At 43.9% G+C, this 16,054-nt stretch overlaps 1 protein-coding gene across 2 annotated transcripts in view; it reads left to right on the forward strand.

Moving 5' to 3' along the window:
• Window positions 1–16,054, forward strand: part of LOC138302087 (pulmonary surfactant-associated protein A-like) — a 270,886-nt gene that overhangs the window by 121,192 nt on the left and 133,640 nt on the right. For both annotated transcript variants that reach the window (XM_069242470.1, XM_069242471.1), the window contains exons 2-4: window positions 3,037–3,347; window positions 4,772–4,888; window positions 15,339–15,428. In XM_069242470.1, the coding sequence (XP_069098571.1) occupies window positions 3,179–3,347; window positions 4,772–4,888; window positions 15,339–15,428 (376 nt within the window). In that variant the 5' untranslated portion in view covers window positions 3,037–3,178. The remainder of the gene's footprint in view (window positions 1–3,036; window positions 3,348–4,771; window positions 4,889–15,338; window positions 15,429–16,054) is intronic.

Consider the following 16,054-nt stretch of genomic DNA (forward strand, 5'->3'; position numbering starts at 1 on the left):
AGTCATCCTGCCTTGGGATTTCCAGATTCAGTCCCATCACAAATAACCCCACAAAATTGCTAAACTTTAATGTTTGATTTGACATTCTACAGTCCAATCCAAGTCTTTGGAATACTTATTGAGATTCAATGGATATATTCCTGATTGTGATATTTCTATAATTAGGGGTTCTATTGAGAGTAGCTCATTTAACTTTGAAGTGTGTGAGGAGGGTCAGTCCTCGTTTGTGGCTGTATATCTATGGTCGGATAGAAGTGATTTAAAACAGTTCCAAATGAACAGCTTCAATTTTAGGACATTCTCATTCCTCACTCCTCATCCTTACTTCACGTCCCTACCTCTCAACCATCACCCCAATTTCTCATACCTACTTCTTATCCATCATTCCTGCTTCTCATCTCTATGCCTTGTCCTAATCCATACTTCTCATCTATCAGTCCTACTTGTCATCCCTACTTCAAATCCATCACCCTACCTCTCATCTATCACCCCTACTTCTCATATCTATTTCTCATCTGTCATTCATGCTTCTCATCCCTACGTCTCATCCAGAATCCATACTTCTCATCCGTCCCTACAATACAGGACCAGGATACCTGAGCAGCTGCGTATACTTTCACCAACCCACCAAACACCTATGCTGTGGCTCACTCTCACTCGCAAACATTCTTCCCCACGTCGCTAAAAAGCAAAACTGAAGATTGCTCATTATTCTACATTGCACACAAGTCATGGAATGCCCTCCCTCTATACATCAGAGCCTCCTATTCACTTCTTGAGCTCCGCAAGAGGCTGAAGACTTGGCTCGTCGTATAATAACTTTGGGTACTACAAACCTACACACCTGCCCAAGGACCTGAATACACTCTCAGGTGATTAGTGTGCCACACAAATCAATATAACCTAACATAACTTCTCATCCCTACTTTTTATCTATAATCTCTACTTTTCATCCATCATCTTTACTTTTCATTCATTATTCTTACTTCTCACCCATTATTCCTACTCTCATCCCTACTTCGCATCCACCATCCCTGTTTCTCATCTATCACCCCTACTTCTTATCCATCATTCCTTCTTCTCCTACGTCATTCCTACTTCTCGTCTCTAATTCTTACTTCTTATCCATCATCCCTACTTTTTCATCCATCGAACATCAACCCTGTTTCTCATTCATCTTTCATTATCCCTACCGTACTTCTTTTCCATAATTTATTATACCTACTTCTGAACCATCAGCCCTACTTCTCGTCTATCATCCCTACTTCTCATCCATCATCAATATTTCTCATCCATCATCAATACTTCTCTTCCCTACTTCTCATCCATCAGCCATACTTCTCATTCCTCATCCCTCAGTCATACTACAACACTTTAAATATTGGGAAACACCCCTTCACAGTGAATGGGTGGCAACAGCCATTAAGCGTTAAGAGAGAAGGCTGCATCAAATATGGATAATGGGTGCCAAGAAAGGATAATAGATGAAAAGTAGGGATGATGGATGAGAAGTAGGGATGAACAATTATGGATAAGAAGTAGAGATAATGGATGGGAAGTAGGCATAATAGATGAGATGTAGGAATGATAAGTGAGAAGTAGATATGAAAGATAGGGGTAATTGATGAAAAGTAGTGGTGGTGGATGAGAAGTAAAAATGACATGAGAAGTAGGAATGATGGACGAGAAGTATGGATGATGGATGAGAAGTAGGGATGAGAAGTAAGGATGAGAGTTAAGGATGATGTCTGAGAAGTAGAGAAGAGAAGCAGGGATGATGGATGAGAAGGAGGGATGATGGATGAGATGTAGGGATGAGAAGCAAGAATAAGTGATTGGAAGTAGGGATGGATAAAAAGTACGATGGTCAATGTTTGGTGAGATGTAGGGATTATGGGTGATACGTGAGAAGTAAGGATGAGAAATTGGGATAATGTATGATAGATGAGAAGTAGGGATGAAGGATGAGATGTAGGAATGCTAAGTGAGAAGTAGGAATGAGAAGTTGGGATGATGGGTGAGAAGTAGGGATACTGGATGAGAAGTAATGTTGATGGATGAGAAGTGGGGTTGGGGAGTAGGGGTGATTGATGAGAAGTGGAGATGAGAAGTATAGATGATGGCTGAGAAGTAGGGCTGCGAAGTAAAAAAAGATGGACAAGGGTAGGGATGATGCTTGAGAAGGAGGGATAATGGCTGAGATATAGAGATATGAAGCAGGAATTAAAAGTAAGGATGAGAGGTAGGGGTGGTGGATGAGATATAGGGATGATAGATTAGAAGTAGGGATGAAAACTAGGGATGATGGATGAGATATAGAGATGAGAAACAGATGAGAAGTAGGGATGAGAAGTATTGATGGCTGAGAAGTTGGGATGAGAAGTAAAGATGATAGAAGAGAAGTAGGGTTGATGGGTGACGTATGGAGGAGAAGCAAAGATGAGGGATGGGAAGTAGAATTGATGGATGAGAAGTAAAGATAATGGATAAAATGTCTGGATGAAAGGCGGGGATAAGAAATTAGAAGTAGGTATGATGCGGAGAAGTAGGGAAGAGAAGTATGGATAAAACAGAAGGTTGAGGTAATGAAAGTAAGGATGATAGATGAGAAGCAAGGATGAGAATTAGGGATGATGGATGAGAAGTACAGATTATGGATGAGATGTAGGAATGAGAAGTAAAAACGATGGTTGAAAAATAGGGATGAGAAGTATGGGTGAGGGATTAGAAGTAGGGATGTGGAGTGAGGAATGAGGATGTCCTAAAATAGATGTCGTACAGATGAGTCACGCTGAATCAACAGTGACATATTTACAAGAGTGCTTTGTGAAGTGAAAGCCAGATGGTAATCCACTACTATAATTTCCTGAATTTCATTACATATATGCAGATGATGACTTTGACATATGTTTTACTAGGCTAGACATACTACAAAAATGAGAAGGCTCCCGTATTTATGTCATATGATAAAGAACTAGAAGCTTAACTTATCTCATTTTCTATTGAACACAACAATGATATATCTTTGTGTTTCAGTTCCATAATCTTGAAATGGTGAAAACATTTAGAAACTGGTTCAACCTACAATAAGTGGCAATCAGAACATCGGACATTTACTTTCAAATAAGGGTGCAACCTGGTGGAGAATTGTTATGTGCATTGGTGATCAGCTTCAGCAATGCATAATTACATCAGTTCAAGTGTCCTGGTGACAATGATGTTTCTCTGTGATGTATCTTCCGAGCCCTTGCCGAATATGTGCCCAGCAGTGCCAGGCCCTCCAGGACTTAATGGCAGGGATGGGAGAGATGGCAAAGATGGAGCTCCTGGTTCTCCTGGAATCCAAGGTATGGAAATTAATTCAAGAATAGCATGCTGTAACAAGATGTCTGATCACTTAGGAGTGCTTACTAGAGTTTGTTCAAGCAAAGACACTTTGCAGATGCAGTATAAGTAAATCATTTTGAGGCAAATAATTGGAGAAAAACCATGGCAGCAGTTTCAGCAGGGGATAATTGGTATCCAGTAACCATGAAGTGTGAAGCGGTAGAGTGATGGGTAAAATAGATTTTGGGTTCAAAGATCAGATGAGAAAATGTTGTTCTTAGTGCATAATTTGTTGCCTCCTTGGAGCATTGTGGTCATTTTTAAAGACCACGGCTCCTCCAGAAGAGTGAACACAGAGTTGTGACACCAGTCCAGAGAAAAAGTACCAGGACAGTACAAAGTGTGCACCAGAAATCTTCGGAAGAGAGGTATAAGGTACTTAGGGGCTCATTTAATGTGTTGTGGCAAGCCCCCTGGCCTGTTAGGTTGGTGGAGACTCTGGAGTCCACCGTCATGGTTGACTAACATCTACAACATTTAGAGATAATTACCTGCCTGGTAGGGCTGTGTATTCATTCAGTACATCTGCTGGTGGAGTGGATGAACTGAATACAGATGAATCCTGATTGAGTTGCATGCTTATTTCATATACCAGGCATTCAGTATTTTTCCTGAAACAAACGCAGCAGTTTGTTCAGTAAAACCAAAACCAATGTTCCTGACGCTCATGCCTTGCCCAGTGGCTTGAGCAGCAAAAATGTGTGAAAGTACTGCCTCTGTGCACCGGTAGCAATGTGGTGAATGGGCCACCAGGTCAAGGGTTTCTCATAGTGGAGGCAGCTGAGGGGCCTCTGTAGAAAACCCTGCAGTTCCTTTCTCTCTAAATGAGGTGGGGAACTCAACTTGTTAGAGTACTATTACTAACAATATATGGCAGTACTCCTGACCTGGTCAATTCTAAGGGGTCTATTTAGAAACTGCACTTTGTAGTATGTTATATAGCACTATAATAGTAATACAAATGTACTAGAAAATGATGTTTACAAACTACTGAAACCTCTTTTTCCATTTACTTTACCATGGGGGGTATTATTTCTATTTTGTACCTTCCTGGTTGGGTTTATACAGTGTTTCAGGACCTAGAAAATTAAAAACTGTAAAGTAAAGCCTAATGAAACTCACTAAACACAAAGATACATTTAGCGTTCTAGAGAATGTTTATCTCTTAAAATCAGGCAAGGAACACCAGCAATGATTTTACTACAACACCTGTGCCATGGATCATAAATTAATGCTCTAGAGCACACCACTGGTAGAGGTTATGTTATCTGAAAAAGACAGCTATTTGCTATTTTTATCCAACTCAACCAATTTTAGTGTTCAATGAAAACTTCCAGGTTCCTCCTCAATGACAGATGTTCTAACAAAAATGCTTTTTTAAAAGGTTCACCGGGTGTAGCTGGAACTCCAGGCTTACGAGGGCATTCTGGACCTCCTGGAAAATGTGGACCACCAGGTACCAAGGGGGACCCTGGTCAAAAAGGAGACCAGGGAGACCAAGGTATGCAACTTTGAACAATAATTGCTTTTTGTTAACAATTAACATTCTTCTATAACTCAAGTAAATCTGTGAGCTAGATCCCTAATCTGACTAAAATGTGTTCAATGAAATCTGAGCACATATAGGGGGTCATTCTGACCCTGACGGGCGGCGGAGGCCGCCCGCCAGAGTTCCCCCCTCCGAAATACCGCTCCGCGGTCGAAAGACCGCGGAGGGTATTCTAAGTTTTTCCCTGGGCTGGCGGGCGGTCACCAAAAGACCGCCCGCCAGCCCAGGGAAAAACTCCCTTCCCACAAGGATGCCGGCTCGTAATCGAGCCGGCGGAGTGGGAAGGTGCGACGGGTGCTGTTGCACCCGTCGCGTATTTCACTGTCTGCCAAGCAGACAGTGAAATACTTGTAGGGGCCCTCTTACGGGGGCCCCTGCAGTGCCCATGCCAGTGGCATGGGCACTGCAGGGGCCCCCAGGGGCCCCGCGACCCCCCCCTACCGCCATCCGGTTCCCGGCGGGCGGACCGCCGGGAACTGGATGGCGGTAGGGGGGGTCGGAATCCCCTCGGCGGCGCAGCTAGCTGCGCCGCCTTGGAGGATTCCAAAGGGCGGCGGTACACTGGCGGGAGACCGCCAGTGTTGCCGGTCTGACCGCGGCTTTACCGCCGCAGTCAGAATGCCCTGCGGGGCACCGCCGGCCTGTCGGCGGTGCTCCCGCCGACCGTCAGAATGACCCCCATAGTGATTTAGGGTGACTCAAGGGGAAATTGCTAAACTGCTTTCATCAATTTAATTTAGGCCATCTTTAGTGGGTTTCAGCCAGCCAAAACATTCTTTTAAGTTGAAAAGGCAAGTTAGATCACCACTTTGTAGAGGTGCGTTGCCACCTTATGTTCTCCTCATTGTGATTTCAGTGCATGTAGTGCAAGACCAAAAGAGCATTGAATGTTTGCAGCAAACTCTGCTCCTTTGTTACTTACTGTATGTTCTGGTTGTTTAAGAGGTGTACCAAAAATTATTCCAGTCGCACGGAAACCAAATACAATTAATAATCCCACAAGCATTGTGTCTAAGCTTGGGTAAACTTCTGTTTGTGACTTGTGGCATCATTCAGCAGTAACATGGTGTTGAAAGATGGTGAGAGGTAAGATTTCTGAAGCTGTGTTTACCTTGGTTTTCCTGTACGGGCTTGCCATGGAAGGCCTAGCAGTCATGAATAGGAAAAAATAGCATTATAACAATGGAAAGAGAGAAAACTTTCAGCTTACCAGGGACAATTAAACACCTGTTTTCAGTAGAAAAATCCATCTGATCTGAAAAGGAACTTCCTACAGAGAGATTAGCCTGGGGCAGGAGCTACAATGTGCTTTGCCTCCCAGCCCACAGTCAGCCCACCTGTCAGCCTCTGAATAATATCCTTAAATCCCAGAAAGATATTGGGGTAGATTTAAGAGATCCTAGTGCCTACTTGCACCACAATGGTGTCATTTGTTTTTTCACTAATGTGGCCTAACAAGGCCAAAATCACGGTGGCAAATTTACAATGTGGCGCAATGCATGGATTGTGCCACTTTCTAACCCTTTGCGCTACATTATGCCTGCGCCAGGCATAATGTGTGCAGAAGGAGCTTTTCCCCGTTGGGGGAGGGGGGTGAAAAAATGGCACAAAGAAATCTAAGAGATTTCTTTGCATCATTTTTTCTGCACTTTTAACGCCTGCTCAGAGCAGGCGTTAAAAGGAGGCACGCCATTGTTTACAATACACCTCAATGGGCTTTGCAGGATTAGTGACAGCATTTTTTATGCTAGTTCCCTAACCGCCATGGTGGCGTGAAGTTAGGGGGGCATTAAGGAGCGCAATAAAAGTAGAGCTGCACCAGGTGCAGCACCACTTTTCTTAAATCAGGTCTTTTATTCTTAAACGCACACAAATTCAAAATATCACTAAAGAGGCGTTAATGTTTTCACCCATCATGAGTGCTTTCCAACCTAAGGTTTGGTTGAGTCTCATTTCAATAATCTTTATTTGATCTCACATCAGTGGACCATAAAAGATACAAGAGGGCATAAAACAACATTAAAAGTATCAGGGAATTGAAAAACAACACAAGTTCGTACAAGAGATTTTCACGAGAAAAATGCAGCTTATAAACAATTTATTAGAACCTTGTTAAAAAACAGGTGCACGTATTCCCTAATATAAAATAGTATAGGAACTTTATTAAAAAATTGCAAAGAGCACTAAAAGCGGACCTTCTAAGGCCCTGATTTAAGAGGCCCTAGCGCCACTTAAGCTCCACCTTTGATTCATTTTTATGATGCTAAGGCGGCATTAAGGTGGCCTTTTTCCCACGCCATATTTACAAACTGGCACAATGCATGCATTTCACCACTTTGTAACCCTTTGATCTACATTATGCCTGGGCAAGGTATAATGTATGCAAAGGGGGCATTCCCCTATAGGGGGGCTGACAAAAAGGTGCAAAGAAATCTATGAGATTTCCTTGTGTCGTTTGTTTGGGCACTTTTAAAGCCTTCTCAGAGGAGGCATTAAAAGGAGGCACACCATTGTTTACAATGGACTTCAATGGGCTTTGCAGGATTAGCATAAAAAGTTTAAATGCTAATCCTGCAAAGCTCTGAACTAGCGTCAAACATGTTGACGCTAGTTCCCTAACTACCGCCATGGTGTGCCATATCTTAGATAAGGCGCAGACATGGTGGTTTTAGGGGGGCGCTAAGGGGGGCAAGAAAAGTGGCACTGCACTGGGTGCAGGGCACTTTCCTTAAATCAGGTCCTAAGACCTTATAGAAGTGGGGGATCAAGGACAGATTACATTCCTAAAACATCATAGTTTTCTACAGTGTCATTGCACTTGTCAGGAAGGAACCAACTGCAGCGCAAGTCTGCTAACTGCCGTAAAAGTCTGCTAACTGCTGAAAAAAAATTAGAAGCACTCTACTTTTACTGTACTCTTTCTTCTGTAGCAAGGACAATAAAAATCGTCTGGTGAGGGGAGACAGTATGTACAGAAAAAATAGCGCAGAAAGGCCTGGAGGACTGCTCATCACACGGGCAAAAACAAATATCGATGACTTCAAATTGCCCTTGCGGGACACGTGATAACCATCTAATAGACCCTAATCTAAATCAGGCCAATGACATTCGTTCTCACGTGCCCTGAACTAAAATCAAATAAGGAGCCACCCCCTCAGACGTCTGGAGCATACAATATTCTCTCACAGCTGGCTTCATCACTTCTCTTCCCACCCTCAGAGCCTGCCTATACAGAAGCAAACAATCCTTGATCCCAGCTTTATTTTTTTAGTAATGCTTTCTGGTTTCTCATAAATGTGGGGACAGCCCAGTGCAGTGTTGTTTCCCTAATATACTGAAGCCAAGGAATCTCGTACCCAAGGGCACAGGAGAAACAGTCATAGCCAATAGCCTGATTTAGATCAGCTTCTTTGTTCAGCCATATCAATATCAAAGTGACAGTGAAGCAAGATTTATTAAATATTACACGGAATCCAGACCTAATTCAAGATGGGTGCCAAAATGTGAGCTGGCCGGAGTGGCCCTCAAAGTTCACCTACAAAATCTATTCACCTCCACTTGGATGCTACTTACATCTCTACATCCCCATACCCCAGATCCATAGGTAAGCTGGGGAAGACACTTAGGGGGTCATTCTGACCCTGGCGGCCGGTGGCCGCCAGGGCCACCGACCACGGGAGCACCGCCAACAGGCTGGCGGTGCTCCCACGAGCATTCTGACCGCGGCGGTTCAGCCGCGGTCAGAAGCGGCAAGTCGGCGGGCTCCCGCCGACTTACGGCTGCTCGGGGGAATCCTTCATGGCGGCGGAGCGCGCTCCGCCGCCATGAGGATTCTGACAGCCCCTACCGCCATCCTGTTCATGGCGGGAAACCCGCCATGAACAGGATGGCGGTAGGGGGTGCCGCGGGGCCCCTGGGGGCCCCTGCCGTGCCCATGCCAAAGGCATGGGCACGGCAGGGGCCCCCGTAAGAGGGCCCCGCAAAGTATTTCAGTGTCTGCCTTGCAGACACTGAAATACGCGACGGGTGCAACTGCACCCGTCGCACCCCTGCAACTACGCCGGCTCAATTCTGAGCCGGCGTCCTCGTTGCAGGGGCATTTCCTCTGGGCCGGCGGGCGCTCTTTTGGAGAGCGCCCGCCGGCCCAGAGGAAATGTCTGAATGGCCGCTGCGGTCTTTTGACCGCGGTGCGGTCATTTGGCGGCGGTACTATGGCGGACGGCCTCCGCCGTCCGCCATAGTCAGAATCACCCCCATACTCTTGTAGATTTTTAAAATATGTGCAATGGGTGTTTTCCCCATAGAAGATGCAAGTGAAAAAGTGGCACATACTGCACAATGATAATGATCTAGCCTGTTCCCGATACAGGGGATACAGTGCATGCATCTTCAAACACGAACCCTAAGTATGAGGACCAAGTTACTTTTTCGACTAGCCTTCCCTCTATGTACAGAGTGGGGATTTAGGTGTTCTTTGGCCGCACACCATGATAAACATTTTGGTAAATTTAGTCTCCAGTTCAAGCCCTTTCATGAACCTCACAAAGCTGGGGATCAGCTGCCTATGGCCATTAGCTGCCATAGCCAGCAGTGCTGCGTCATCTGTGTATGATAAAGAAAGCATAGCTTTTGTTGTCGACACGTGAAACATCTGCCTCGCCTCCACCAAAACCCTCTCTAAAACATTAAGGTACAGGAGAAATTATATTGGGGCCAACATGTAGGCTTGCCACACATCACACTTAACCTTAAATGAGTCCATCCACTCCCCAGGGGCCACAAACCTTACTGAGGCTGAAAGGTCCAGTGTAAATGTCTTAAGAGAGCAACCAAGCCCACCTCACAACCAACGGAAACTAAAATGTCCCAAAGTTTTGACCTATTAACACAAAGGTACACGTTAAGTTCATAAATGCTAAGTGAACGGGGATGCCCTTTTCGAATTTATACTTAGACACAAAGAGATATAAATTTAAACACTGTTTTACAGTTCTGAGGACCTTCCTAGACCCGTATTGGGCTGGAAATAGAATATTGCTCTCGGCTATCCAAAGAAGGAGACGATCCAAAGTAACTCTCCCAATTATTTTTATTGTGGAATCGAGAAGTGAGATTGGGCGGTAGCACTTTGGATCGGAAGTGTTACCCTTCTTAAAAACAGGCACTACTATGGACTTGTTCCAAGAAGGTGGGACATCCAACTTAACAGCAGAAATGACAACCTTGGTAAGAATGGGGAACCAAAAGCCTGGATCAACCTTAAAGATATCCATAAGAATCACATCCAGCCCGGGAGCCTTCTTGGAGGGACTGTTGTAAATGGCTTTTGAAACCTCTTCAATAGAGAAATGGATGTTCGAAATTAATGGGAAATCTTCAGCCCCATTTTGAGATAAGAGGAATTGGGGAGATAAATTACTAAGAAATGATCCATACAAGTGTCAGGACCAATAATGGTACTGCATTTATCAGGATGGGACTAGGGGGCAAGACCAGCTCTAACTGTCCTCTGAAAGACCTGTGAATCTTTATATTAGCAAGCATTTAAAAAGGTTTTCCATGTCTCATCCTTGAGTTCCCTCTCCCTTTTTTTACCAGCAGGTCATAAACTTTCCTACAGGCAGATATTACATCCTGATTCATAGGGTTTAGCTACAGGACCTTATTAGCCTATCATTTTCTAGTCTACAGTTTTTATCAAACCAGGACTTATTGCAAGATTGACGTCTCCTGAATGGGCCTAGTCAGCATATCTTTTATACAGGATGCTAATTCACTAAAACTGCTTGATATAGCATATGGCCCTGCCACTGGATTCAAGCTATCCCGGCTGATGAAGGGTGCTACCCTGAATCCGGTCCCAGGATGCCTGTTTCCGGTCCCGGGAGGACCTGGCTTGGAAGTTCAGGCTGGACTGTTCCCTTGAGGAACAGGGTCAAGACTGATATGCATATGGTTGGGTCCAAACTGAGGTGGAATGATGAGCCAAAGAACAATGGATTAAACCCAGATCTGTGACTGGGGGTGAGTGTTTGCATTGTTCAGCACTCAGTCCATCAACCTTTTGTGTTGCTAAAGTTATCTCTGAGAGACAGCAGTTTACTAAATCCTCATAACCATTAACAATCTGGTACATTACAGAACTAAGGTCAGCAGAATGCCACACCAACCGACGTCCTGTATCTTTGGTAAATAATACCTGACTGCTTCCCTCTGTAAATCTTGGGGCCTTTATGGGCAACTTAAATTGGAAGACTAAGGGGTTGTGATCACTAAAAACTGTTGGAAGGACCCCTCCCCAGTCAGTGGGTGCAAATTCTGTGAAATAAACCATAACCCCTGCCAGTATGTGTTGTGATAGTTTCAAGTGAGGTACTGAGGATGGCACTCTCTAGGTCATGGGACACTAAAAAGGTGTGCAAAATATGGCCTCTTGCATCCATGTCATCCTGACAAAAATCATCTGAAAAGAGATCAAAAGTTAGTGAAGAAAGTGAAACCGTATTGCCCACTTGAGCGTTAAAATCACCTGCAAAGATAAGATTTAAAACTTTTCCCAAACTTAATTCCTTCTTAGCTATTGCTTCTATCAAAGAGAATAGCTCCTGATATGTCTGATCTTCCCTGCTTAAGAATTCATTGTTATGGAAGTTAGCTATAATGATCCCAAATGTATTTCCCCACCTTAAATCTGGACACAATCCATCTCCGTTGGTAAAGGTGTTATTTTACAGCCAATGTCTACTTTAAACCAAGATGGCTTTGTATTCACCAAGAAAGAACCTCTTATCAATAACAGGCCGGACAGACAAGCAACTCAAAGAACTCTGGTTGGCAACAGTACAGACTCAACTTCAATCGATAACAGAAATTCCCACCCTTGCTCATTGTCAGTCATTGGCCTCCAGACCAGAAAGCCCCATAAATCTATTCTTGGCCAGTTGGTGGCAGTCGGCATGCAAAGTAATATAGGGCTTATTTTTCTTTATCCTCAGGCCTACTAGGCACTAAATCCTTGCAGAACTAGACCAGTAGCAAAATCTTTAACAAATTTGACTTTACAAACCTAGCCCCAGCTTGTGCTGAAACTTCCCCATAAATCCGAGGGTCACGAAAATGAATGATCACACAATCTCCAGGGAATAGATTGATTTGAGGCCCTATGCCTCTAACTTGACGAACAAGATCAATTTCTTTGTGGAAGTCCCAAAAACCTCTCACATGGTTGGTCAACCAAGATGTCACTTTGTTCTTTAAGTCCTCAGTGAATTAAATGTTACCATCAGCCAGGCTAGGTAATTTTGCTAAAATGATGAGATATGGGCAGGAGGCTGGAGGGAGGTTGATCACTGGAAGCAGGCCTGTGCCAGCTTGCCTCCTACCTAGTAGATCAACAGGCCCTGGTTGGGGGCCTGGTTTCTAGTTCCCTGACTTCGAGAACTAGGGATAGTTCCATTGTCACCATTACTTTGCGACACCCCCCCATTCTCCTAATTACAATATTGCGGATAGTGCGACTGGGTCTGCATTGTCTGGTCTAACAGCATCATCTTCTCTAGGTTGCTCCTGCTGTGTGACCCCACTTGTCAGACCCCACTTGTCAGAATTTGACAACCCTTTAATATTCTCCTCAGTGACAACAAGGCAGTATAATACTGGCTGCAATTTAAGGTCCAATAAATTGGTAAGACGATCATTTATACTATCCTAAAATGTAGAAGCATGAATTGCCTGACTGGCCAGCATATTCTGATCGTGTGTGGCCAGCGATGGGTTTTGGTGTCACGACTTGGGCTATATTGTCCGTTTTCTTCGTTTGGCCTCGGGCCCAGAGCTCCGCGACTGAAATACTGGGCATACAGATTATTTAGGTCCTCCACGCGGGCTTTCTTCATCACTGGTACAAGCACCATTATCTTCAGGGCGATTTTGCGCACAAGTATGACAAACTTCGAAAGCAGTACTATCAGCATTGGTGGGAGGGCAACAAAAAGATGCTCCTCGGCCAGCTTTATTTCATTAGTGATTACATTAACAGCCCCCACCAAAAAGCTTTCTGTTGTTGTGCGGGGATCAACTTGAAGTCCTGTAGTAACCACTGAAGTAGCCTTCCTTTTCCCTATGATAACTAAAATGATGTATTCTGAATTAGAACATTGGAATGCTGGAAGCTCCATTGAAAACAATGGAGTGCTGCGGGCTTTTACTGGGCGGTAAAAGCCCGCAGCGCCAACATTCCAATGTTCGCTTTGTTCACAGCAGCAGCTGTGAACAAAGCCTCACGGAGCCCGAGGGGATTTTAATCCCCTCGGGCTCCGTGAACATTTTTTTTTTTAAATAGAACATTCTGCCCTGAGTGGCAGAATGTTCTAATAGCCTTAGAACCCGCTGTAGCGGGCTCTACCGGCTATTAAAGTCCCTCTCCCTTGTTAAATATTTAACGCGGGGAGCGGGCCTTTAATAGCCGGTAGAGCCTGCTATGGCGGGTTCTAAGGCTATAATAAGTAACTAAATATGACACTCTGAACCTTATAGACTAGTATGAAGCCAGCTGCCAAAGGATAAGGGCCAAGAGGCATGGCCCAGCCCAGCCTCCTCCAGACTAGGTCGGGCTAGGACGGGCCAGGTCTTGGCCCAGTCTTTACCCAGACACATCCCACATGTGTCCTGTGTGCGTCCCGTGCCACAGGGAAGTTCCCAGCGTTGTCAGCGTGATTGGATAAAGCCCCTCCTCTCAGAGCAAGCACAGGTTTCTGGGACCGCGAGTCCCCTTCAGCAATCCTTGTGGCCACACACCGGCAACCAAAGCAGCTTCCCGTGCTTCATGGTTGATCCCAGCGCTATTATCACGACTGAATGAAGCCCCTCCTCTCAGGGCAAACACAGGTTTCTAGAACCATGGGTCCCCTTCAGTCATCCTTGTGGCCACACATCAGCAACCAAATCAGCTTCTCATGCCGCAGGGATGTTCCCAGCGCTGTGAGCGATTGGATGAAGGCCCTCATCTCAGGGCAAGCACAGGTTTAAGTACTGCGAGACCCTTCAGCGATCCTAGTGGCCAAAGCAGTGTCAAATTAGAAGCTGATCTTCCCAAATCTAGAAAAGATCATTTCAACATAAAATTCCTCACACTCTCACTCTCTACAGCCATTTGTTAAGAACTTTCGCCCCATAATATAAGCAAATACATTTTCATAAAGGAATGCATATGTTTGAGACAATTCTGAAAGGTATACCTATAAGCTGAGATTTCCAAACATAGCTTTATGACTATTCCTGAATGTAATCCCCTGTCTAGATGCATTTCAGCAGCTCGGAGTGGAGATTTGCACCTGGTAGTAGCAGTACTTGTTCACACCCACTTAAATGATCTCTGTTGACATGTGTAACTCAAGATACCACCATAAAGTCACAACAAGTTTCTTCAAATGAGTATATTAGGTGTAAATCAGCCAAATGCACTTCTGAATAGCTTGGGCAGAGATCTCCCCTATATTATGTAGAACTAAACATGAAAAGAATAGGTAAATGGGCATTCATGTAGGAAAATGGAGCACACCTGATCAACACTGCTACTGATAGCACCTATACAGAGTCCATGCCATAGACTCTGTCCTTTCCCCTCATGCTGTAAAACATTGGTGAACCACACATCAACCGACACTGACTAGGTGCTTAAAATAAGCCCAATGTGCTTAAAAGCAACTTGCATTAAGATCAGCAAGTCTCACATTACATCAAGACTTCAGACTGAATAATCACAGTCAAATCTCTGGTAGGCGAGGTATTCAAACTATAGAACTAATTGAACCAAAAATGTCTCATGCAATCAAACTACAGATCTTTCGGGAAAGGCCTGGAAATTGATTTTACCGGCGTGCATTTGTCTCAACAGAAACTCTGGGAAGCGATTGAAAAAAAAGCGACTTGCAATCCTTCCTTCATCGATTGGACTCTACCTCTCACTTTTGCCACTGTGTATTTAACAAGTGCACTGATTTAACTAAAAGCTGCCAAAATCCCCCAACATAAGACCTAAATAAATAAATAAAAATGCATAATTGACATGTCTGTTAAATACACCTGTCTAAAAAGCATATTACTCTAACTTGAATTGTGTTCACTGAATAATGAGGATGGTATATTTCTAGGGCACTTTACACCAATTGCCTCCGCACATAATTCCGATTGTTGCAAATTTAGTTTTAGTGTCTTATTCAGATAATAGTTGCTTAGCATGTTCTACTATTGTCCGAAGGTAGTTTGCTTCGAAGTGCAGGGAAAATTACACATGAAAATACTATTTTATTTCCGAATTCAAATACTTTATAATACAAGTGAGCAATGCTATTTTTTTACCTTTACTGTGAATATTATGCTATAATGATCCCTGTATTTACAGGCCCACAAGGAGATGCAGGAAAACAAGGCTTGAAAGGCGACCCAGGACAACCTGGAATCATGGGTGACAGGGGCCAAAAAGGAGACCCAGGTGCAATTATATTCACATTAAAATTCAATGGAATTTTTTTGAGTTTTATCAATTATGCCAATCACTGTCACTGAGGGAATCAATTAAAAATGCAATATCATACATAAGAGCCAACTTTGACCCGTGGGAACTAAGGCAAAAGGCAAGAACTTTGATTCCACTGACCACGGCAAAAGCAACGTTAAGTGGCCCTGAGCAAGCCACCAGAGACATAAAATGGTTGGTTATAGACATAGGACATATTAAAGCTGAAACAAAACCAAGACATAGCTTTGAAGTCAAAAGCATACATCAGGGGTATCGTACAACATAAAATGCAATATATTTAGCAAAGAGAGGACACACAGCGCATGCCATCAGTGTAAACAAATACATTACTAATAAACACTTGTTTATTATCTAGCGCTTCACACCACGTCTGTTGTGTCTAGGAACAATAAGTACAGATGTTATTTTTACCTTGTACATCTCTCTCAGGCAGTTAGTGGCAATTTAATTGAAAAATAATCCTTCTATGTCATTTGGCTCTCCTTGCTTCTGATGGAGCATTTGTTCATTGGCAGGAATCAATGCTTAAGCAAAACCACGGCACATCACAGCTTCCATGCTTCTTGTCTTTATTTTTC

This window comes from Pleurodeles waltl, chromosome 6 (genome assembly GCF_031143425.1).
Source record: "Pleurodeles waltl isolate 20211129_DDA chromosome 6, aPleWal1.hap1.20221129, whole genome shotgun sequence".
NCBI lineage: Eukaryota > Metazoa > Chordata > Amphibia > Caudata > Salamandridae > Pleurodeles > Pleurodeles waltl.